Here is a 25,282-nt window from a genome sequence, read left to right as displayed (position 1 = left end):
AGAGGGGCGCTTTTTTTTTCCCGCGGCAAGGAGAGAAGGATGTAGGCAGGCAAGCTGGCTGGCTTTAGCGCTTCAGGGAGGGAGGGAGATAGGTAGGCAGGCAGGCAGGCTGGCTTTGGGGGTGGACAAAATCTGGAATGCAGTGGGGGGACATAAGAAGGAGACACTGGGGGCACTAAGGACACGGGAAGGAGGCACTGGGGGCACCATGGACACAGGAAGAAGGCACTGGGGGGGGGGGGGGCATAAGACGCACCTGACCATAAGACGCACCCTAGATTTAGAGGAGGAAAACAAAAAAAAAAACCAAAACATTCTGAACCAAATTCTCCCTGCCAGGCTCTGTACCCAACTCCATACTCCTTGTCAGCACCCTGTCCCCCCTCCCTGCCAGGCTCTGTACCCTGTTCCCCCTCTGGTGGTACTCAGGGGCAGGGCACAAGGCAGGCACGCCTAGTGACAGGCAGGCTGACTCCATACCCCTCACGTACCCTAAATCATCCCCCATACTCCCCAGTTCCTTTTTTAATCATACCCCCTGTACTTTTTAAAATCCCTCCTTCCCTCCCTAGACAGCTAACCTGGTATTTTAAACATCTCCCCATCCTCGGTACCTTTTAAAATCCCTCCCTCCCTCCCTCTCTAGATGGCTATCCTGGTATTTTAAACATCCCCTCACCCCCCCGGTACCTTGATGCAATCCTGGCAGTCCAGCGCTGAATCGGCAGCCTCCCCTGCTGGACAGCCGCCCAAGTCCCCATCTGCCGCGGCAGTAATACGCAGGTGTGAGCCCCGAGTGCACCTGCCTGGTCTCGTGCCGCCCAAATGGTGTCAGCTCGGTCCAGCACTGCATCGGTAGGCTCCCTCATCTGCACTGGAAGTAAAAGCCAGACGCGAGTCCCGAGTGCGCCTGCCTGGTCTCACACCACCACTCGAATGGTGCCGTCAACTCCCGCGAGTCTCGGGAGAACCAACAGCACCATTTGGGTGGCGGCACAGGACCAGGCAGGTGCGAGCCCCAAGCGCGGACTGGGGGAAAGGAAGGGCAGGAGGACCCGGACCTGGCCGGCTGTGCACCCCCCCAAACCGTGCCCCCTCCGCCCCCCCCCCCCCCCTTGGTACGCCACTGTTCATAATGCTGCTGAATGACCAAAGCTAAATGGGGCATTTCAGGAGGTATGTCGAGGGCGGGAGTTGGGCGGGATGTAGGCCGTCTTAGACTTAGTCGTACAGCATGTATAACCGAAAGTTTTACAACAGAGCCTAGACGGAACTTGGACGTTGTGACTTAAACCATGTAAAACATGGTCTAAGTCACAAAAACCCTCCTAAAGTCACCAGATAAACACCTCAAACACATAAAAACAGACCCCCACATACTACCCCAGTGATCACCAACCCCCCACCCCACACCCATAAAAATTTTAATCATAACTTTAAAATTCAGCCTCCAGACCATCATCACCTGACTGCCTGGCATAGGAAAGCCTAGTCATCCAGCCCAGAGGCAGCTTAAGTCGTCTTGGGGGTGGGTTAGGGACTCATGGAGAGGAGGACCCATGCCCATAAGTCTATGTAATCACTGCATTGATACTTAAACATGTGCACTCCCCTATACACCCCCAAAACCCTTTTGTATTGGCATATAAGTGGTTCCTGCAGCCATAAGAGCTATTGGGGTGGTAGATAAGTGGGTCTAGGGGATTCTGGAGGTGGTTTGGGGGGCTCACCGTAACCTATAAGAGAGCTGTAGGGAGGAGAAGACATGGCACCCTTATTGTGAAGTTCAAAGCAGTGCCCTGTAAGGTACCCCACTATTTAGGTGGCATGTCTGGGTGTGCAGTCCATCACTTTGCAGACCCCTCCCACGTCCAACAGGGCTTGTTCTAGGTGTTTTGGACTTGGACGGAAAGTTGGACGAAAATGTGGTATAAAGATAGACGATTTAGTGGCTTGGATGATCAGATCGGCAGGACGTATAATTAGACAATTTTTGAAACGAAAAAAAAGTTGGAAGTATCTTTCAAAAATGTGTCTTAAGCTGTTTTTCACTTTGGATGACTTGCGAGATGGATGTAAACGGACTTAGACGTCCCTTTCGATTATGCCCCTCCATGGGATTAAGTGGAATATAAAAGTCAATTTAAAATAAATCTGTAGATATGAATCAATTTTCAAAGGGAACATAAATGTATAATTTCCATTGGAACAACGTTCAAAGCAAGAGTTTCAACAGAGATGTGCACCGACTTTTTCTAAGAATGATTTTCCCTTCAAAACAATGCACATAGTTTGGAAAATACAAAACTACACGTTACAGCATTTCCTGTCCCATTTCTGCTCCCAGATATGACTCTACTCATTGTGGGTAAAAGTATGCACATTAAGTAACCCACAAATAAACACTTACCCACAAAAAATGACTTCTGAAAATTTTGCTCAATATATAGACTTATTAGGAGCTATATTCTGAGATATGATTTCACAGTACAGAGCTACCTCTACATAGAAAACAAAAAAATACTTTACATTTGCAACATACAGATCATCAAATACGTTATGAAGACTCATTCCTATATCTTTCAAGCAGTACCTTTAACATCATCTGCAATTTGGGAGATGAGAGGTGACGGGACCCTGGTCAGTGCATCCCCATCTCCCATGGTGCAGGAGTTTAAAGGATCAGGTTTCTTTGTCTCTCCCTGCAGGCAGCGGGGCTGGAGCTCAGCTTGACCATCTGCCTGAAGTGCCAACTGTCTTCGCTGGTAGTGGGCTGGATCTCTTGGTACCAGAAAGGCACTCGGGTCAAAATTTTCCTGGGGAAACTTAACAATTTTCTGTGATTTTATCCATCGACCATTTACAAACTGAAAGCGCTTCAAGTGAATTATCTGAAAGAAAATGAATATGTCACCTAAATATATTAATGGTCAATTATTATTATTTAAAATTTTTAGCAACCTGAGTGGCCAAAATATTTACTATATCACCCTAAACAATAATCCACTCAATCAGAAAAGTGCATATCTTGTTCTAATATTACTATATAATCTCCTCTTGGTTCAGGAAAAAGGCTTCAGAAAAGGAGCCTACGCACAGTCTTATCATAGACTACAATAGTCCGTGTAGTTTACACTGCTCCATGCTCTAGTCATCAGCCCACAGGAGGGGCCTAAGCCTACTGGGCTTATTCCAGTTGGCCCAGGCATCTCAGGCCCCACCTGTGGGCAGGATTTGAGCCACCTGAGCCAATCAGGCCATAAGGCAAGCCATTCAACGATGGCTGGCCTGTTAGATGGACGGGCTTGGCACCCGTCCGTCCGAACAATGATTTTGAAGGTATGGGGAGGGGGGGGAGTCGTGGGGTCGGCGAGGGGAGGGGGGGATCGTGGGTTCGGGGGGCCCTTGTGTCGAGGGCAGGAGGGATTGGGCTCCCTATTGCCCGATAGTGTCAGGGGATGCCAGGGCAGGAGGGCTTGGGTTCCCTCCTGCCCGACAGTGTTGGGGGGTTCGGGGGTGCTGGGGCAGGAGGGCTTGGGCTCCCTCCTGCCCGAAAGTGTCAGGGGGTTCGGGGCAGGAGGGACTGGATCGTTGTAGGGGGGAGGGCTGATCGCTGCAGGAGAGAGGGCTCATCTCTCCTGCTGCGATGGCGATCGCCCACCCCCCTCCGAACCACAGCACTTCAGGGTGAGGATCGCCGGTAGGGTAGATGCCCTGCCGCAAAACTCACCCCGAAGTGCCGCGGTCCGGAGGGGGGTGCGCGATCACCATCGCAGCAGGAGAGATGAGCCATCTCTCCTGCAGCGATAGGCAGGTTGCTGGGGCCGCTGAGCTGCAGCGATCAGCTCAGCAGCCCCTTTTTTGAGCACTTATACCTGTTTTGACTTGGTCTAAGTCAAAACGTATAAGTGCCGACTAGGCACCTGCCTAAAGTTTTGGTTATACCTACTGTACGCCTAGGTCTAGGTCGGCCCACCTCCCGCCCATCGCCTGCCCTTTCCCCTCCTCTAAAAACGCCTCTTTTCGCTCTATGCGTTTAGAGGCAGGAGAAAGGCCTAAGCTGGTTTTAGATACATCTAAAATCAGCTTTGATTATGGGTACTTGGACGATCAGGCTTTTTGATCGCCAAAGTACCCATTTAGGCCACTTTTTAGAAGTGGGGTTTTTTTTTTATTATGAGCCCCATACTGTATGGGGGCTCATAATCGAAACAGAAATATGTCTAAAAAACTGCCGAAATCGGCATTTCGGTAACAGCATACGAGTTATATAATCTAGTTCTGCTAATCCTTTCCAATGGATCCAAAAGTGCAAAACTGAAGTCAGAGGGAATCCTTTCTTAACAATACATTTTTCATATTGGTACATACATAACTTTTAATCACCCTAACCCCCCTCTTTTACAAAGGTGCGCTAAGCTTTTTAGAGCGCGTTAAATGCTAACGTGTGCATGCTATCCTATGGACACTTTAGCAGTTAGCGCACATGTTGATTTAGGGCGCGCTAAAACGCTTAACGCACCTTTGTAAAAGAGGGCCTAAGTCTTCTGGTCTTTTTTAGAGACTAATTACAAATACAAAAATTATTCACAGTTGAGTATTACACACACAAAAATATCACATTCACAACCTACACCCAATTCTGCATACACTACATAATCTTTGTTATTCTTGCCTTCAGAATACAGTTGGGAAGATTTAATTAATTAGTATAATCACTGTTACAATATATTATTATTTTTCCTAATTACAAACAAGATGAATATATGAGTACTATACCAAAATGGGCGGGAGCCTCCAAAGATCTAGTTTCTTAGTGGCTAAGCAATGAGTCTTGCACTTGGAGCAATAGTACATCTCATCTTCACCCAGTTCCTCCTCATTGGTAAATGCCCGTAGACAGCTATCCAGATTAATGGGCTCTGCCTGAGCCCGTCGACTCTGCTCTACACTTTCATGCTCTTCAACAACCTAGAAGAAAAGTTGTCAGAATGATGTGGTTATGTTTTGGGCAAGAACTGCTAACAAAAGTCACTGGTAGGAAGTTGGTTGAGGAGAGCTTCCAAGAAACAAAAAAAGTAAAATAATAATTAAAAAAAAGAAGTTGCTTACCTGTAACAATAGTTTTCCATGGACAGTTGATCTTTATGACACACATTTGTTGATGTCACGGGGACAGAATCGACCTGGCTAGTGAAAAGCTTAGAAAGCTCTAGAAAGGTTTCTATGCCTGCTCAGCCTTCCTGCCTATTGTATATAGTATAAACTATAGGCTTCTACACACCTCAACAGTTCCGTATAAAGCTGGTGGCAACTCCAGGAGGCCGGGAGGGTTTTATGTCTGAAAGATCAACTGTCCATGGAGAACTATGGCATCGATGTTGACTCCACAAGTAGAGGAGCTGAGTTTACTATGCGCTTCTCCCCAGACCAATGCCCTGAAGCGTTTGGTTTTGAGAGAGAGTGCGCTTATTTAGGGAAACATTCTTTGTCTTACAAGGAGCCTTACGATGTTCCGAAGAAGACTGCTATCTAGAAGGTGCTGGCTGAGTTGAAGTTCTGCTGAGGTAGTCTTTTAATTTTATTTGTTGAGTTTTTAAAGTTTTAGGATTCATTTTTAAACATTCGGTACACCTTTCAACTTTTATGAGTGCACAGATCGCATCTTTTAAATCCTGTTTTTTTTTGTCAGACATATTGAAAAGTAAGGACGCAAAGTCAAATTCGAGTATTGGCGAGATTTTGAAAAATATTATAGATAAGACTGACATAGAACTAGAAACGTAGGTCTGACTTCAACCATGGATAACTGAAAAACTGTCGGGGGGGGGTTTGGAAACATATAATTTATGCTTTATAAAGTAGGTCGGAAGGCTGATGCAGGCGCAGAAAGCTTTCTAGAGTTTTCTAAGCTTTTCACGAGCTGGATCGGTTCTGTCCCTATGATGTCACAAATGTGTGGCTGAAATGATCAGCTGTCCATAGAGAACAGCATGCCTGACAGCAGCAAAAGGTGAATTAGTCTCTCTCCGGAAGTAGCTTGAACTTCTGACTTTGAAGCAGTGGATTAGTAGACTAAGAAGAATCGTTACCACAGAGAAGAGGACAGACTTGAACATGAATGGAAGGATGTGATATGGTGCTTGAAACAGACTGTCTTATGCACCAGAATGGGCAGAGCAAGCAGCAGAGGGTTTAAGATAGAGGGACTGATACTGTAATACACTACAACAACAGATCTGTATGTAGATTATTATCAGTCCTTATTACTGGGTTCAAACTAGCATATTTACCTATATCCTGTTTGATCAAAGTTGTACTTTCTGTTGAATAAAATTAAAATAGAAAAAAACAAAAACTCGAACAAAGCAGAAATCTCATGGCAGGGGGAATCTAGACTCCTTGTAAAATATACAGTTTTGTAGTTGATTTACCCGTTCTTGTGATGTCTGATAGCGAAGATGCAGGGCTGTGGGGTCCCAATCCACAGCTATACAAGCATTTCCAATTAAAGCTCCATCTTCAGTGCAATCAATTTTACAGCCTCTGCAAAATCTAAATTAAGAAAAGATTCAAAAGGACTAATGTCAAATCTCAGGAATCTTCGCTTTCATACACAATTTATTGCTTGATTTTGCCTGTTTTTGTAAACTCCAATGCTATTTTTTAACTGAAGTATATACACATTGCATTTGTAATTTTCTTTAAATGGATATTTGGAATCTTATAGCTAGTGAAAAAAGGGAAGAAATATAGTACAAATATTTTAGAAGAGGTTTTTACCTGTACCATGGACACCAAGCACATGAATTTCCATCTTTCTGAACCACTCTTAAGGTGAATGGATACTGATACCCCATGCTGTCATCACTAAAACAGAGACAGGGAAACCAACATATACACTTATTTATACAAAACCATTAATGCATAAAGCATTGCATGTCATTTACATGGTTATATAAAACCTAGGGCTCTAGGAAGATTTAAAATTTTAATTGCGATTAATCTTGTTGTGTGTTAGCCAGGGCCAGTTTAAGACATTGTGGGGCCAGGGCAGAAATTAAGAAAGGCTTTCCCTTCACCCCCGGTACTGCTATTTTTGTATTTTCTACCGAACAGGTGGTGTTGCATTGTGTGCAGTATCTCGCTTCTTAAGGGTTCCATTTAATTTTTCTCTACATATGTTGTATTTTAATCTATTAAGCTTTAGAACAGAATAACACAGTTATGACACTTCTTTATCCTAAATTAAAAATAGATTTCTTTTTTATACCTGTATGGTCTAGTCATTTATTTATTTTTTTAATTGTGTTGATTCCAGTCTCTGGTTTCTGTCTTCCTTTGTCTTCTCTTAACTCTGTCTTGTCAGGGTTTCCTATCCATTTGCCATTTTTTCTCTTCTCCTGTCATTTTCACTTCCATTACATCAATCTCCAGGATAGATCTTTTCCTTTCAATTTCTTCAATTTATTTTTCTGCCTCTCTGTCCAGATTTCATTATTACTACCCAGTCTTCAATTTCCTTCTTTTTTTTTTTTAACTACATTTACCTAAAGGTTCCAACTCTTTCCCACACCCGGCCCTCCCACTTATCTTCCCCTTCCTCTTATTTCTCAGACTTTCATTAACTGTGTCCTCTCCTCCTTCCATCTTCTCTATCTCCTCCCATACAGAGTCTCCTTCCTGTCTCTCTCTCTCCCTCCCTTCCAACCAGTGTCTCCCCTTCTCTTTCCTCTTCCATTCCCCCCATCTCTCCACTTCTATTCAGTGTTGCACCTTTCTCCCCTTCCATCCAGAATCTCTTCTATCTTCCTCCCCTTTCTCCATTACAGCCATCCAGGATCTCCTTTGTCTCTCTCTCAAGTCCCCATAATCCAACATCTTCACTATTTCTTCCCCATCTAACATGCCCTTTTGTCTATCACCCCCCAGAATTACTTTGTCTCTTTGCCATTCCACATCATCTGTCTCTCCCCCAATACTTCTATTCCACTCTTTTTTTCTTTCCCCCATCATGCTGCATGGACCCATCTCTCTTCCTCTCACCCAACTATTGTCCCATTCTCTCTCTCTCTTCCTCCTGGTTACTCGCAAAAGCCTCTTCTTGGTCTCTTCCTTCTGGAATGCCTGTAGGAATCAGGAGCTCACTGCCCTGCCTGTCAACTGTGCTGCAGGGCCCTAACCCTATGCATGCCGCTGCCAGCTTCCCACCCTTCTCTGCCTGTCACTCACTTGCTCTCCCTCCCAGCACCGACATGCAAACAAAACTAACCTGTGCTGCAGGGCCTAAACACCTTGTGTGCCACAGACCGCTTCTTTCCTCCCCTCTCATGAAGTAACTTCCTATTTCATGGAGGAAAGAGGAGAGAAACCAGCAGTGACACACACACAGCGTTAGAACCCCATGGCAGAGGAAAAACTCAAAGGGTGGGGGTTCTGTGCTGCTTTTTCTGCTGCCACGAGGGGTGCACTGCAATTGGATCCAAATCGGAGGGGGGGGGGGGGGGAGAGGTGTTGCTGCATTCTACCTCTGCTGCTGATGGACCTGCGGGGAGCTGGAAGTTAACATGGAAGGGAGAGAGGATGCTGGACCAGTGGGGGTGGGGGAGAGAGAGAGAGAGAAAGAAAGAGAGAAAGAGAAAAAGAAAATGAAAAAGAGAAAAAGAGAGAGAGAGAGAGAGACAGACAGACAGACGGGTTGGAGGGGGTGCTGGAAGAAAGGGAAGAGAGCGAGAGGGTGCTAGCCACATAGGTTGGAGGGGATGCTGGAGGAAAGGAAGAGAGACCTGGACTGGGGGCTGGAGCTGGAAGGGAAGGGAGAGCTGGACCTACAGGGAAGAAGAGAGAGAAGGGAAGGGAATGTACAGAGATGGAAGATGGATGGTAAGCACAGAGAAAAAAAGAAATGTCAAATGGGCAGGAGACTCTGTCAAGCAAGTTAACAGAAGGCAAACAGAAACCATAGCCTGGTACCACCATGATTTGAATAATAAAATGACCAGACAACAAACAAAAGGTAGAAAAACTAATTTTATTTTCTATTTTGTGATTACAATATGTCAGATTTGAAATGTGTATCCTGCCAGAACTGGGTTAGTAAGTGTGAGCTAGGACCTTACAGTGTTTGTTTTGTTTACACTTCTCAGCATCAGTATGGGGTTGGAGAGGGAAAAGGAGTGTGGGGTGGGTGAAGAAGCTGCAAAATAAACCCATCAGCTAATTTTAAAGCTATATCTTAGAAAGTGAATTGAATCATATTGAATCAAAAAATCGATTCAATTGGCAAAATCAAATCAAAATTTTTTCCCTGAATCTGACAGCTCTACCTCTAAGCTCTATCCTGGTCTCTCCTTTCTCTTGCCTCCTGGACAGTGTATCTCCTCTTTTCTTTTCCCCACTCAAACCTCATATCTAGTATCTCTCTTCCTACCTCTGTGCTTCCAGTTTCCCCCTTCTCGTCCTTAGTCTCCTCAATGGATCTCTCTTCCCTTCCCACTCCCTTCCTGAGTTCCTTTTTTGCCACCTAATGCAGCACTGCTATTCCTCCTTCCCCTGATAAAACACATCTTGCCCTCTATGCCCCCGAGTCTAGCACTTCTTTTCTCCTTCATACCCTCCATGCATCAACTCTCTCCCTCCTTGCCCCATGCATCACCTCTCTCCCTCCTTGCCCCGAGTCCAGCATTTTTCTCTCTCCTTGATCCCCCTTAATGTAGCAACTCTCTCTCTCCATCCAGCATCTGCCCTCTTTCTCTGCCCTATCCTTCCATTCAGCATCTGCTTTCTTTCTCTGCCTTTCCATCATCTACCCTTTCTCTCTCTATCTCTTCCATCCTGTGCCTGTCCTAGGCACTGCCCCACCCAATGGTCTGACTTCTGTCTCCTTCCCTTCCATCTCTCCCTCCCTTCTTCCTCCCCCTTCATGCTTCATTTGTCTCCTCTGTTTTTCTTCTTTTCCTTCCAGCCCAAACTTACCCTATCCCACCCCAAGGTTTGGCATCTCTGTATCCTTCCCTTCCACCTCCCCTTTCCTAGTGGTTTGGCATCTTTCTCCTCTGCTTCCCTTCCCTCTCTCCTCCATGCTTGGCATTTCTCTCTCCTCTCCTTCTCTGGTTTTCCTTCTTCTCTCCCTCCCAATTTGATGGCTTTCTCCTTTACCCCTCCCTCACCCCAATTGGGTGCGACATTTCTCCCTCCATGGGATGGGTACCTCTCTCTTTCTTTTCTCCTCCAAACTGCCTCTTGCAATTTTCAGGCTGCTGGTAGCATCAGTCAGCTGAACACTTTGCTTTCAGTGGCCCTGCTTCAACTTCCTGTTGTGCGGAGGGAAAGTTTCCATGGCCATCAAAGGCAGCATGTTCAGCTGAGTGATGCTGCTGGCAACTTGAAAACTGCAGGCAGCAGGATAGGGAAGAGACCGAAACACCCCTGCAGACAAGGTAATCATGTTAATTGTGATTAATTTTATTAATCAGCGTTAAAGATTTAGTGCGTTAATCAATTTTATTAATGCACTAAATCTGCAGCTCTAATAAACAGTTCAGAAATCCTCCTTGGATATATGCTGTAATATAGTAGATGACGGCAGATAAAGCCCCAAATGGTGCATCCAGTCTGCCCAACCTGATTCAATTTAAATTTTTTAAATTTATCTTCTTAGCTATTTCTGGGTAAGAATCCAAAGCTCTACCCGGTACTGTGCTTGGGTTCCAACTACTGAAGTTTCCGTCAAAGCTCACTCCACCCCATCTACACCCTCCCAACCACTGAAGCCCTCCCCAGCCAATCCTTAACCAAAAGGCCATATACAGACACATACCGTGCAAATCTGCCCAGTACTGGCTTTAGTTCTACAATATTTACCATTATTTTCTAATTCTAGATCCTCTGTGTTCATCCCTTGCTTCTTTGAACTCCATCAACGTTTTCCTCTCCACCGCCTTTCTCAGGAATGCATTCCAGGCATCCACCACCCTCCCCTTAAAGTAGAATTTCTTAACATTGCTCTTGAATCTACTACCCCTCAACCTCAAATTATGTCTTCTGGTTTTACCATTTTCCTTTCTCTGGAAAAGATTTTGTTCTACGTTAATACCTTTCACGTATTTGAATGTCTGAATCATATCTTTCTTCTAGGGTATACATATTCAGGGCTTCCAGTCTCTCCAATATGTTTGACCATATAAATATCATGGAGGGGAACTGGTTAGAGGCAAAATGATTTAAATGATAATTTTTCAGGTGACAATTGGTGGGTTGGAATTATCCCTTGGGAATTCTCCAGATCATTACTGACCTAGAATCTTGTGTTTCAAATAAAATAAATACATTTACCCTGCTGTCTAAGTATAATCCCCATTACAGGTATATAACTTTGTTTTATCTGCCAACAAGTAGGCTGACTTGAATATCCCAATTCCCAGGTAGTGCCCCTATGCAAAATGAAGTGTTTGACAGACGTCTGAGAAAATTAGAGGATCATGGGATAGGAGGTAATGTCCCATTATGGATTAAGAACTGGTTGAAAGACAGAAAACAGAGAGCAGGTTTAAATGGTCAATATTCTCAATGAAGGGGGTATATGGTGGGGTTCCACAGGGATCTGTCCTGGGACCACTGCTTTTTAACATATTTATCAATGATATAGAGAGATGGGAATAATTAGTGAGATAATTAAATTTGCTGATGACACAAAGTTGTTCACAGTTGTTAAATCACAAGAAGATTGTGAAAAATTGCAAGAGGACCTTGTGAGACTGGGAGACTGAGCGTCAAAATGGCAGATGACGTTTAATGTGAGTAAGTACAAAGTGATGCATGTGAGAAAGAGGAACCCAAATTATAACTACGTGATACAGGATTCCATGTTAGGAATCACTGCCCAGGAAAAGAATCTAGGTGTCATTGTTGAGGATACATTGAAATCCTCAGCTCAATGTGCAGAGGCAGCTAAGAAAGCAAATGGAATGTTAGGAATTATCAGGGAAGGCATGAAAATGTAAAAATGCCCTTTTATCGCTCTATGGTATGGCCACACCTCAAATACTGTGTGCAATTCTGGTTGCCATATCTCCAAAAAGAGGTAGTGGATTTAGGAAAGGTACAGAGAAGGCCCTGCCTAAACTCTGCCCAAAACACACCTACAGTATGTATGAGGATGCTATGTCAAAATTAGGGTTAAATAAAAATATCCTAGCAGGGAACCCACAGCTATAAAACTTAAAAGACAACAAAAAGGTGAAATTATTAATTAGGCAGCACAAAAAAACAAAAAATATATGAGTGTGTTCCATGCAGCAGAGAGAATGAAAAAACACTGAGAAGCACACTGAGATGGCTGTTTGGCCTCCTCAGATGCATGTTCTATCCGAGTTCTGAGAGCATTGTTAGATGGAATCTCACACTTGCCTGCCTGATTTATCCTGCTTTGCTGATGTAAAGCAGATTTTTAAAGTCATTCACAGACAAAGACAAAAGCTCTGAAATCCTGATGAACCAAAAATGGATGTTCCTATAAACTTATATTTTACTGCTGAGTTGAGAAGTGTATGTCACTCAAATCCTGTTAGGTGAATCAAGTGGCACAACGCCTAGCCGTCAAAGGCTGCAACTAGGTTGAGTTTTACAGACCCATAGCAGGTGTCCATTATTACAGTTGAATGAAACACTAACACTGAAGGATGTCTCATGAATTATGTAGAAGTGATATCTGTCATGACGCAGACTATCTCCAGCTGCTTTTCATGTACATAGTTGCATTATAAAGCATGAATTGTATTAGAATGTCATTTTCATGTAACTAAAATGTAATGTATATCTTTGGAGCATTATATTCATCCATTTGGTTTGGCAATAGGCAAAACGATACAGATATTTCAGGCTCCAAAATACAAAGAAAACCCCAAAACATTCATACCATGCAGAGTCAGCAGACACAGAGGGCTTTCAATTTGTATGTGCTAGAATTTAAATAAAAACTAGAAAAATGAACCTTTGCTTCTCTAAGCAGTAATGGGCAAAATATTTGATTAGATTACTTATTTTATTTATTGGGCTCTATTATCCACCTTTCTGAAGAGATTATGCACTCACCAGTCTTGTGCGTGGTTACTAGCTTCCTGAGGAGGAAGAGGGCTGGCAAGTCGGGATACCTGAATCCACACAGCATCATAAAGGTCTTTTTTCCGGGTGTGTACTGTACATGGGACAATCAAGGGCATTCCAAAAAGACTGGGGCGATTTTTCTGAGATGACAGGAAGTAAAGTTCTGTTCTCATCTTAAGAAAAAAAAAAAAAGGAAATAAAAAACCTTAAACCGAGTGCTTTCTTCTTAACATTGACCTCAGCAACTAAATCAAGTTTAAATGATACTGTCGTCACTCTGCTGTCTTCTTTTCAGGGTTTTCAGCTGCTCTTGAACTAAGTCATTCTGAAAGATGATCTTATAACAAAAAAAGGAAGGATGACCATGATTATCTAATAGTCAGATTGTCAGAGTAATCCAGCCACCCTCTCTTTTGCAAGCTATTTAACGTATCTGAGCTAAAGATACTTTAGTGACATATACTCCAGGAAGTAGACTGTGTGTGGGATACTTCAGAAGTAAAAAACAATGTAGAATGTTATAATTTCTTTCTATATAAATCTTAAATCACTACTATTTATTCTACAAAGAATATTACTTCAAGGACTCTCAGTCTTGCAAGAGGCATTTGTGAGACAAGTGCCTTATGAAAGAGATATACACTGTTGTAAACAGGTCTTCAAAGGTCTCCCAGTAATTGATGTCTAAGTACCTAGAACTGATATGCTTCTAAGCAGAATTTTCTGATGTCTCTCTTTTGAAAACTCGCAATATCTGACATCTAACACTGCCGAGGATATTGATGGTAGCCTTGAACTGCCAAAAGAATTATGCTCATCACTTAGAAGACCTTGCAGCTATTAAGTGGGCAAAATTACATTGCTCATACCTGAGGCATGATGAGTGATAAGAAATACGAAAAGCTAGTACAGTTCAGTAAGAAAATTAAGCAGCTTTCTTGCTCTGAACTTTATAAAACAAAATGTTAGTTATCTTACAATGCCCAGTAGCTGAAGTAGAATGCAGACAATGAAGCATTCAATCAACCTGTTCTGACATTTGCCTTGCTAAAAAAGTTGACATCATCTTCGAAAAACAAAACTCTGGCATTCAATCACTATATAATAAAGAAAATAAGGAATAACCCTCTCCCCCAATCAATATTACTCAAAGCTCTCTGTGGTTTTTATTAATTAGGTAGAGTAAGTTGATAGTGCCCTGATCTCCTTCCATGGCTTCCAGTATCACCTATATGCTGATGACTCCCAGATCTACCTCTCTACACCTGAAATTTCACCTAAAGTCCAAGAAAAAGTATCTGCCTGTTTGGCTTACATTGTTGCCTGGATGTCCTACCGTCATCTGAAACTAAGCATATCCAAGACTGAGCTGCTCCTCTTTTCTCCTAAACCCTCTGCAACTCCTCCTACGTTCTCCATCTTGGTAAATCAGTGTCTCACAAACTTTCCGGCCAGCGGCACACTAAATCCAGAACCCTGACCGGAAAACACCCGGAAGTGCGCGGACATCGGCATGACGATGTCACTCACATGCATGACATCATTGCATCGATGTCCACACATGCGTGGAGGCCCATCTGGCCGTGACCCGCTTCAGTTGGGGGATCCGGGAGGTGCCATCTACACCGACTGACTTCCTACAGGCGTTCCTCTCGCCACGAGAGGCACATCCTGTAGGCAGTCAGCCAACATGGACGACTCTCCTCCTCACCAGTGGTTTTGTCATCTGCTGTTTCTCTGGATGAGATTTGCAGAGCTGCTACTTAGTACAGGATCGATGTGGCAGCCTAGAAGGATGCTGCTTTTGGTGACTTCTGTTCTGGCAGCAGGCTCATCAGTCCCACCCTGAATTCTGGGACTGCTCTGTTACGTCCCACTGGTCCCAGTATAAAGTGGGATTGTATAGGACGAAAGATTAGGTTCTTACCTTTGCTAATCTTCTTTCTTGTAAATCCTATGGTCTACTTGCCCAGAAAAATCACAGGAACCCTCAAAAATTGGCAATTTTGGGATTTTAGAGGTGGGGATAGGTAGGGTATGCAGGAAACCACCCCAAACCCCCTTTTTTAAAAAACCCAAATCACTGATTCAGACTGTCAGCCTGTACTTACTGTTAAAGAATGCAGGGAAAAAATTTGTCACTGTCCCTGAGACCACCGACCCTGTCCCTGCCCCCGCGACCACTGTCCCCACTCCATGTCCACGACCACTATCCCCACTCCATCCCTGCCCTGTGACCACTGTCCCCGCAGCATCCATACAAGCCTCAGTACTGCAATATTTAACTTATTCCTTCCTTATAAATTACAGTTCTGGCTGCTGAACTAGAGAAAGAGAAGTTCAGCTGGCAGGGCTTTGTTTATGAATTTTTATCTCAGGCAGTGATATACTGCATAGTGTGCCCTTGTAGCAAGTTCTATGTTGGGTACACTAGATGGGTCATAAAATTACGTATCGCTGCACATCTTAGTAATATTCAATGCCAGCGTCTTACAGCCCCCCCTAGTCAGTCATTGGCTGGAGAATGGACACAGGGTGGAAGATGTTAAATACACTGTATTACTGAAAGCCAATAAAGAAACAGGTAATGTGTCGCATTATTTGTTACAACATGAGCATAGATTTATTTTTCAGTGGCACACTCTAGCTCCCATGGGTTGAACAATGAGATTGATTGGTTTAAACTTTGAGATTTAAAGTACGTTTTTGTCCTTTCTGATTGGTTAGGAGGGTTGTCCATCTTCTGATGTTTTTGAGTGACATCAGAGACTGGGAGGTATTTAGTGGGCGTGACCTGTGATAGAATGAAGTCCCTGGAGCTGTCTGTTAGTTGGGTGGAGAAGTCCTGTTACCTGGTAAGCTGTGATTTGGAAGTTTAGTGAATGTTATAAGGTTTGGAAGAGAATTGTATGGGTGTATTTTGGTGCTTCTTGTGCTCAGTGGACAGTAGGATCCACTTCTCACTGGGTGGTAGTTTGATTGTGTTTTGTTCCCTCGGTGTCCCCTCCTGAAGAAGCCAACTGTGAAACCTAGGTTGGGGGATCGGAGAGAGCATGACAGCAGTTTAGAATTTAAGAATGTACCCGGAGCAGTTGCAGAGTTGAATTCTTGCCACCATGCAATACAGATAAATAACAATCTTCTTATCTATGTAGAGTTCTTAGGCATAATGGGAAGCAGGTGGCAGAGACAGTGAACAAGCTATGATGGTCTCATTTGCAACTGGCTCCATGAAAAATCACTAGAGTTCAGGTTGTGGGTCTGAGCGTTCACTTAATAGCACTTTTTGAAACCAGTTTGATAGTGTAATTTTATTATATATATATTATATTTATTATCTATTTAAGGCAGGGGTGTCAAAGTCCCTCCTCGAGGGCTGCAATCCAGTCAGGTTTTCAGAATTTCCCCAATGAATATAAGAACATAAGAACATAAGCATTGCCTCTGCCGGGTCAGACCAGGGGGTCCATCGTGCCCAGCAGTCCGCTCCCGCAGTGGCCCCCCAGGTCCATGACCTGTAAGTGATCCTTTACCTAAATCTTTTATTCCCTAATCATTTAATATCTAGTATAGTAACTCTCTATCTATACCCTTCAATCCCCTTCTCCTTCAGGAAATCATCCAATCCCTTTTTGAAACCCAATATCGTACTCTGTCCTATCACCTCTTCTGAGATCTATTTGCATGCACTGCTTTCATTGTATGCTAATAGATCTCATGACTATTCATTGGGGGAAACCTGAAAACCTGACTGGATTGCGGCCCTCGAGGAGGGACTTTAACACCCCTGACTTAAGGTGATCAGTGATAGAGCTATGAATTTTTATCAAACACAACTAATATACAACTTATATATATTATATTTATTATCTATTTAAGGTGATCAGTGATAGAGCTATGAATTTTTATCAACACAACTAATATACAACTTTATCCTAAAGCAAAAAAATAAATAAATAAATATACATTTGTTTTCTACCTTTGTTGGCTGGTTTCTGCTTTCCTCATCTCCTCATTCATTCATTTCCTTCCATCCACTGTCTGCCTTCTCTGTCTCTTCCATATGCTCTGTTATTGTGCCTCTCCCTTCCATCTCTCCTTCCACCCCCCCCCACCCCCCAATTGGTCTGGCACCCATCTTCTTCCTTCCGCTCTCCCCATAGTCTGGAATCTCTCTCTTCCCCATGTCCCTTCAGCGTCTGTTCCTCCCCACCCCACCTTCCCCAGTTTCCTTCAGCGTCTGTTCTTCCCCACCCCACCTTCCCCAGTTCCCTTCAGTGTCTGTTCTTCCCCAGTTCCCTTCATCATCTGTTCTTCTCCACTCCACCTTCCCCAGTTCCCTTCAGCGTCTGTCCTTCTCCACCCCACCTTTCCTCTTTCTGCCTCCCTGCCCTTTACCTTCGCAGCAGGCAATTTCTAAATTTGCTTCCTATGAGCAGCTGGAGCGCTGAAATCGCATGTGGCTGCAGGAAAGGTCATCTCTGATGCAACTTCCGGTTGTGTCAGAGATGACCTTTACAGCAGCCACACGCGATGTCAACGTTCCGGCTGCTTGTAGGAAGCAAATTTAGAGAAATTGCCTGCCGCGAAGGTAAGGGGCAGGGAGGGAGGGTGATCGGACAGCAGCGATCAGTAAGAAGGGAGATGCTTGAGCAGTGATGGCAATCGGGCGGCGGCAGCGGCTATCAGTAAGGGGGGAGGGAGCGTGTTCGGTGACCGTGTACGTTCCCTCCCTTAACTGCGGAGACAAGGCCATTCACCGCTCCACGGGGCGGTGAATGGCCTTGTTCCCATAGCCACGGTGAACACTGTTTTCCTCCCACCGTTTCGGTGGGTTACCGCGGTTAACAGCCACTGTGTCATTCTCTACTTATTGTGATTATGTGCTGAATGAGAGACACTGCAGACAGAACTGAAAACAGCTCACAGGGAGATCCTTTGCCTCAGTGAACTAGAAATCTGGATTTCAAATCTTCTGACTGTCCTACCGGCCTGACCACCACAGCTGCAGACCTCCACCACCTTTGGACACGCCATGCAGATGCCTGCCTAGGAACACAGTCTGGCTCTGATCCCAGGCGTGCCTCCATGGAACCACTCTGCCTGCGCTCTACCCACTAGCGGACAAACCTGGAGTAAGCTAGCTCCCAAAGGAACGGTCCTTGAGCCATCTTCTGATGTGCAGGCTGTCCAGGGGGCTTACTAAAAAGCAGGGATCCCCCTAGAAGCAGACTTTCTACAAAGGTCTGCGATCTCCTGCAGTCAAGGCCATCCCCGCAGGGAACCTCCACAGATCGAGGGTGAAAACCGCAAAAGCAAGCTACTGAAAATACGTGAAATTAAACACGAGCAGAAAAGATCAGCTTCTACAGCCTGGCTTGTAGGAAGAGTGACTGAAGTACTGAGGCACTGGCACAGTGATGAGGTATGAGGAGGAGGGGTTTAAGTCTTTGAATTTTTGAGGCTTCCTACAAAGTCTTTGGTAGAGGGAAATAACCCACTGATCCCGAAATATAGTGGGATTGTACAAGAACATTTCTTACCAACTCTCTCCATCCATGTGCACATCTGCCCTTTTTCTTCAGTTCCCCTTTCCTCTCCCTCCATCCATGAGCATTTCTTCCTCTTTTCTTCCCTTCTTCTCCATCCCATATGCAGCATATCCCCACTCTCCTCCATCCATGTCCAATATTTCTCCTCTCTTCCCTGCCCTAGTTTCTCCTCTTCCCCCCACCCAGCCTTACCAAGTCTCTCCATCCATGTCCAGCATTTTCACTTTTCCTTCAGTTCCCCCTTCCAGCTCCCTGCATCCATGTGCATTTCCTCCTCTTTTCTTCCCTTCCTCTCTATCCTATATGCAGCATATTGCCTCTCTCCTTCTCCTACATCCATGTCCAGCATTTCTCCTCTTCCCTGCCCTGTCTCCCCTTCCACGCAATCATCCAGCCAGCCTTACCAAGTCTCTATCCATGTGCATTTTTCCTGTTCCTTTAGTTCCCCGTTCCTCCCCCTCCATCCATGCACATTTCCTGCTTTCTTTCCTTCCTCTCTATCCCATATGCAGCATTATCCCCTCTCTCCTCTTCCATGTCCAGCATTTCTCCTCTCTTCCTGCCCTATCTCCTCTTCCATCCACCCAGTCTTACCAAGTCATCCATATGCATTTTCCCTTTTCCTTCAGTTCCCCTTCCCTCCCTCTCCATCCATGTGCATTTTCTCCTCTTTTCTTTTCTTCCCTTCCTCTCCATCCATTTCTCCTCTCTTTCCTGCCCTTTCTCCCCATCCATCCATCCAGTCAGCCTTACCAACTCTCTCCATTTCCCCACCTCCCACAGTCCAACATCGCCCCTTCTCTCCTTCCCCTCTTCCCCCAGGCAAGTCCAGTGTTTCTCCTCCTCTAAATTTCTGCCCCCCACCCCCACCCCACTGCCTGATCTGGAGTCTGGAGTCCACACATGGCCCGACACTGGCACTAACTTGAACAAGAAAGAGCCTTCATGTCTATGCGCTTGGGAAGACCCTGCGGCTCCACCCACTTTGATGCATATGCGTAAAGGGGTGGTACCAACAGGGCTCACGAGTGGGAGGAAGGAGTCGAGGACAGTAATGGTGCATGCATGGGAGGGCCACGCATGCACTGAAGAAGAGACTCTAGCCCAGTAACACGCACTAGTAATGAGGACACATGAGGAGCTGGGGAGAGCAAATAAGGGCCCAGTGGGGTTGAAGACAGGTGGCGGCGGCAGTGGCCACATATCTGGGTCCTGGCAAAGGGATGACTGGGGGTGAGAAAGATGCAGGTGCTGGAAGGCAAAAGAAGGTAATGCAGTGGACCCCCAAGGTACGCATATCATATGTTGGAAACTCTGAGCTAGGGTTGCCAGCCACCCTTAAATGTTCATGCTCTTTATAAACTGGCGATTTTCTAGTTCTCAGCATGGATACCCTTTGCCAGTGGACTTGTATACTTTTGTTTTGAATTAGATGCAGATACAAAGTACCAACAAAGCTGGCTTTTTTCCTGTGGGTGTTTTTCATGTATAACATACATGAAGAATGTGATCCACCATTTATGGCTGTTCTTCCCTATCTAATATGGCGTGATCCTTTCCCTTCACTCCTGCTCTCAGTTTAATAACACTAAGGAAAATCTATACTTAAGGCCAGTACAAAAGTTACTCCACATGTTAGCAATTGACAAAAAAAAGAAAGCCCATAGCAGAAATGTTTCTTTGGGTCTGGGAACCCTGATGGGGGTCCACAGAGACAGTCAAAATTTTCTTTTCTCATTTTAGCCCCTTCCACTTTATGTGACCAAAAATCACTTAAATCTGGATAAACTTAAACACAGATCATGTTCCTGCATAAAAATGCAGTATTGGAGCATTCTACTGTGGTCAACTGCAGTGATGACAGCAAAAATGTTTCTGCCAAGTGTTAGCCTGCATTCTACTCACCATTTTCCTATGAACTGCGATGATGTATCCTATGAAGGGGTTATCTAAAAGGGCTGGCACATGGCCATTCAAGACTCCATTTGTAAGAAGTTTGTCTGTTCCACATGGCACTACAGTATTTGGCAATCCATTAGGAATCAGCACTGGCCTACATACATCTCCATTTGAAGTGACGTTGCATATTCCAGTGGCAGTGGGCAACGTGCAGGAATCTGAAAAATTCAAGCAGAAGTGCTTTTTTAAACACTTGCCCTTCATGCAAATGCATTCTTAATGGGTTTTCTGCCAAAGATGGATAATTAAACCAGCTCCATCTTTAAAACTCAAATCTTATAACAAAGTTGCAGCCAGTTCAACTCTAAATTTCCCACACAGGAGTCTGAAATACAGTTGAAGAAATGTGTACTAGGATTAAGATGTAATACATTTCCAACTCATGTGCTGTCAGTGAAGTTGAATGTCAGCTAAACTGTACTTAAATAATTACAGATATTAGACTAAAATACTGCTATTGTTAAGTAATCTAATTGTAATTATCTTCTGGTTAAATTTACTTTAAGAACTGCTGTTCCTATTAAGCTAATTCTCTAGTAATATTCTCTAATATGTCAGGTTCAACTTAATATTTTCTTTCTGGCCTACATTGTAAGTAGACACGGCTGCTATACTTAATCACGATTAGTATAGCGGCTGTGGCTGCCAGTCTCCCCCTCCTAAACAAAGGCAGCAGGAGGGATGCCCAATCCCTCCTGCTGAAAGACCCCTCAACCGCCCCCGATGATCGCCGTCAGGAGGGTACCCAATCTCTCCTGCCTGTAGGCCCCCTACCTCCCAGACGATCGCAGCAGGAGGGTTCCCAACCCCTCCTGCCCGATAACCATCCAACCCTTTACTGAAGACCGCCATCAGGAGGATACCCAACCCCTCCTGCCGGTAAGCCCCCTACCCCCAGATGATCGCAGCAGGAGGGTGCCCAACCCCTCCTGCCCGATGACCACCCACCCTTTACTGAAGTTCGCCATCAGGAGGGTGCCTAATCCCTCCTGCTGGACCCCCCAATGAACCCCTTGTCCCCAAATCCCTCCAATGAAACGCCCCAAGTCCCCCTCCCCGGGCTCATCTAGCAAGGCCCCTCCTATGGGCGGGGACTTAGATGGCCCATGTACCTAAGGCCCCGCCCATAGGAGGGCCCTTAAGTATCTGGGCCAATCAGGCCCTAGGCTCCTGTGGGTTAGGCAGAGGAGGGGCAGGCCCGCTTCATGTGGTCTCCCTGCTGGTCAGCCGGTGCGAGGACCCGTCTGGCCAGCTAACTTGCTAGGTGAGCCTGGGGGGTTCCGGGGGAGGGGGGTTGGGGGTGTTTCGTTGGGGGGGTCTGGGGGAAGGGGGTTGGGGCGTTTCGTTGGGAGGGTTTGGGGTAATCTTTGGAAAAAGGTGGGCGGTCATTGGGCAGGAGGGGTTGGGCACCCTCTTGCTGCGATCGTCTGGGGGGGCCTACTGACAGGAGGGGTTGGGCACCCTCCTGCCGGCGAACATCAGGGGCGGGTGGGGGGTCATCGGGAAGGAGGGGTCGGGCTCCCTCCTGCCACGATCGTACGGGGTGGGAGGACTGGCAGCTGTGGCCGCTATACTTATCATGACAGGGAGATCCTTTACCACGATAAGTATAGCGGCCGCATCTACGGTAACCCGGTTCTGTAACCAGCGTCTGTAACATGGATGTCGGTTACAGAATTGGGTGGACCTAGGCCCAATTCTATATAGGACGCCCTTCCCGGGCATCCTATACAGAATCCGGGCCTCAGTGTTGTTCCCAAGCTGGTGAAAATGTGTATGTATTCTAAGTGTATACTTTACATTTTGTAAAAATATATCCATACATCGCAAGACCCTCATCTGCCCAAAATGTTGAATCAAAGGTGATGGGGTTTCACTTGCAGTGAGCAGAAAAGAATGTTCCCCAACATGCTGCATAGTTGGCCTGTCCTTATTTCCTTTGATCAGCAAGATCTCTGGTCTTACAAGCCTTGGCAGCAATTTTCCCACTGAAAACTTACCCCCCCCCCCCTTCCTTTACGAAGCCACATTAGGCTTTTTTTTTTTTTTTTTATTGCCGGCCACGGCAGTATTAGCTCAGCCAATCACAGGAATTCTATGAGTGTCAAAGCTAATACCGCTGCAGCTGTCAATAAAAAAGTCTAATGCGGATTCGTAAAAGGGGGGTTAGTTAACAAAGCAGCTAGAGCAGAGGCAGATACAGGGTTTATCTAAGAAAGAGGCATCACATTAGTATCTGCTCCCATGCCCTTGGCCATGTGGTCTCAATTATTATGATATTCTTGAGAAGAAGAAAAGAAAAAGAATGACACACACAAAAAAATCAAATGAATGAAAGAATAAAAAGAAATACATGCTTGTCCTTATTTAACATTTCTCTGTTTAAAAAATGTATATACTAGGTTATATATAGAAAACAGAATATTTGTAGATACATGGAAAACATTAAGATATGTTAATAATTTAACACCTATTTCAATACTTAAATCAACGTATCAGACACTTTGGCTAAACTCCAAGATTCAAATTGGCGGTGTTAAGGTTATCTGGAAATAATGGATGAACATAAGAACATAAGCAATGCCTACGCTGGGTCAGACCTGAGGTCCATCGCGCCCAGCAGTCCACCCACGCGGCGGCCCAACAGGTCCAGAACCCGTGCAGCAATCCTCCATCCACACCCCTCCATCCCCCCCTCCAGCATGAAATTGTGCAATCTTTTCTTGAACCCCAGTACCGCACTCTGCCCTATTGCATTCCAGGTGTCCACCACACGTTTGGTAAAGAAGAACTTCCCAGCATTCGTTTTGAATCCGTCCCCTTTCAACTTTTCTGAATGCCCTCTTGTTCTTTTATTATTCGAAAGTTTGAAGAATCTGTCCCTCTCTACTCTCTCTATGCCCTTCATGATCTTGTAAGTTTCTATCATATCCCCTCTAAGTCTCCTCTTCTCCAGGGAAAAGAGACCCAGTTTCTCCAATCTTTCTCTCTCTCTCTCTCTCTCTCTTTCTGTCCCTCTCCACTCTCTGCCCTTCATGATCTTGTAAGTCTCCACCATATCCCCTCTAAGTCTCCTCTTCTCCAGGGAAAAGAGACCCAGTCTCTCCAATCTCTCAGTGCATAAAAGGTTTTCCATCCCTTTTATCAGACGTGTCGCTCTCCTCTGAACCCTCTCGAGTAACGCCATGTCCTTCTTAAGGTATAAGCACTTTAGATCACAGTTCTTCAACCGCCGGTCCGCGGACCGGTGACAGTCCGCAGGAAATTTTTGCCGGTCCGCACAGGGCCGGCAAGATCAACAGCTGAAGTCTGCACTAGGCCGGAGAGACAGTGGCTTTCTCCCCTCTCTACAGCTCTTCTTTACTTCCCAGCGCAGCGATTCACGAAGGCAGCCTCGGGGCTTTTGCTGAGTCGCAGCTGCCTCTGATGATGCAACTTCCTCTTTCCTCAGAGGCGGCGTGACCCAACAAAGGACCCGAGGCTGCCTTCCTGAAACACTGCGCTGAGAAGTAAGGAGAGCTGCTGGGAGGGGTGAAAGCCACTATTGGAGTCTGGGAAGCTGCTGGGAAAGGGGAAACAGGGACAGCTGCTACTGGAGAGGGAGAAGGAAAGATGCTGCTAGGAGGGGAGGAGGGAAAGGAATCTGGGAAGCTGCTGGGTAAGAGAAAAAAGGGACAGCTGCTACTGGACCTGGAGGGAAGGAGAAGGAGAGATGCTGCTAGGAGGGGAGGAGGGAAAGGAGTATGGGAAGCTGCTGGGCAAGGGAAAAAAAGGGACAGCTGCTACTGGAGAGGGAGAAGGAGAGATGCTGCTGGGAGGGGAGGAGGGAAAGGAGTCTGGGAAGCTGCTGGGTAAGGGGGAAAAAGGGACAGCTGCTACTGGACCTGGAGAGGGAGAAGGAGAGATGCTGCTGGGAGGGGAGGAGGGAAAGGAGTCTGGGAAGCTGCTGGGCAAGGGAAAAAAGGGACAGCTGCTACTGGAGAGGGAGGAGAGATGCTGCTGAGAGGGGAGGAGGGAAAGGAGTCTGGGAAGCTGCTGGGCAAGGGAAAAAAAGGGACAGCTGCTACTGGAGAGGGAGAAGGAGAGATGCTGCTGGGAGGGGAGGAGGGAAAGGAGTCTGGAAAGCTGCTGGGCAAGGGAAAAAAAGGGACAGCTGCTACTGGAGAGGGAGAAGGAGAGATGCTGCTGGGAGGGGAGGAGGGAAAGGAGTCTGGGAAGCTGCTGGGCAAGGGAAAAAAGGGACAGCTGCTACTGGAGAGGGAGAAGGAGAGATGCTGCTGGGCGGGGAGGAGGGAAAGGAGTCTGGGAAGCTGCTGGGCAAGGGAAAAAAAGGGACAGCTGCTACTGGAGAGGGAAAAGGAGAGATGCTGCTGGGAGGGGAAGAAGGGAAGAGAGTTACTGCTGGATATGAGGAGGAGGGAAGGGAGAATGAAAAAAGGAAGGACACAGCTGGCAGAGAGATTAGAGGAGGGGAAGGGGAGACACAGGCATGAGAAAGAGAGAGATTGATGATAGGAAAGGGTCAGCAGAAAATTAAGCAGATAGGGACAATGAAGATAGATCTGGTGAAGGAGAGATAAAAATGAAGAGAGCAGTGAAGCTGGAATGAATCATGTAAAAAGGAGAGAGGGGGCACAAGCTGGATGGAAAGGGGAGAGGGGCATAGA

General features: G+C 45.7%; 1 protein-coding gene across 3 annotated transcripts in view; it reads right to left on the bottom strand.

The window, feature by feature from the left end:
- USP32 (ubiquitin specific peptidase 32) overlaps positions 1-25,282 on the bottom strand; it is a 406,702-nt gene that overhangs the window by 23,369 nt on the left and 358,051 nt on the right. For all 3 annotated transcript variants that reach the window (XM_033921901.1, XM_033921902.1, XM_033921903.1), the window contains 6 exons: positions 20,562-20,773; positions 13,093-13,277; positions 6,784-6,870; positions 6,435-6,555; positions 4,780-4,971; positions 2,594-2,891 (listed from right to left, as the gene is read on the bottom strand). In XM_033921901.1, coding sequence (XP_033777792.1) covers positions 2,594-2,891; positions 4,780-4,971; positions 6,435-6,555; positions 6,784-6,870; positions 13,093-13,277; positions 20,562-20,773 — 1,095 coding nt within the window. The remainder of the gene's footprint in view (positions 1-2,593; positions 2,892-4,779; positions 4,972-6,434; positions 6,556-6,783; positions 6,871-13,092; positions 13,278-20,561; positions 20,774-25,282) is intronic.

Source organism: Geotrypetes seraphini, chromosome 15 (genome assembly GCF_902459505.1).
Source record: "Geotrypetes seraphini chromosome 15, aGeoSer1.1, whole genome shotgun sequence".
NCBI classification, from domain to species: domain Eukaryota; kingdom Metazoa; phylum Chordata; class Amphibia; order Gymnophiona; family Dermophiidae; genus Geotrypetes; species Geotrypetes seraphini.
Note: the sequence above shows the minus strand (reverse complement) of the source record. Positions and strands in the feature narration are given on the sequence as shown.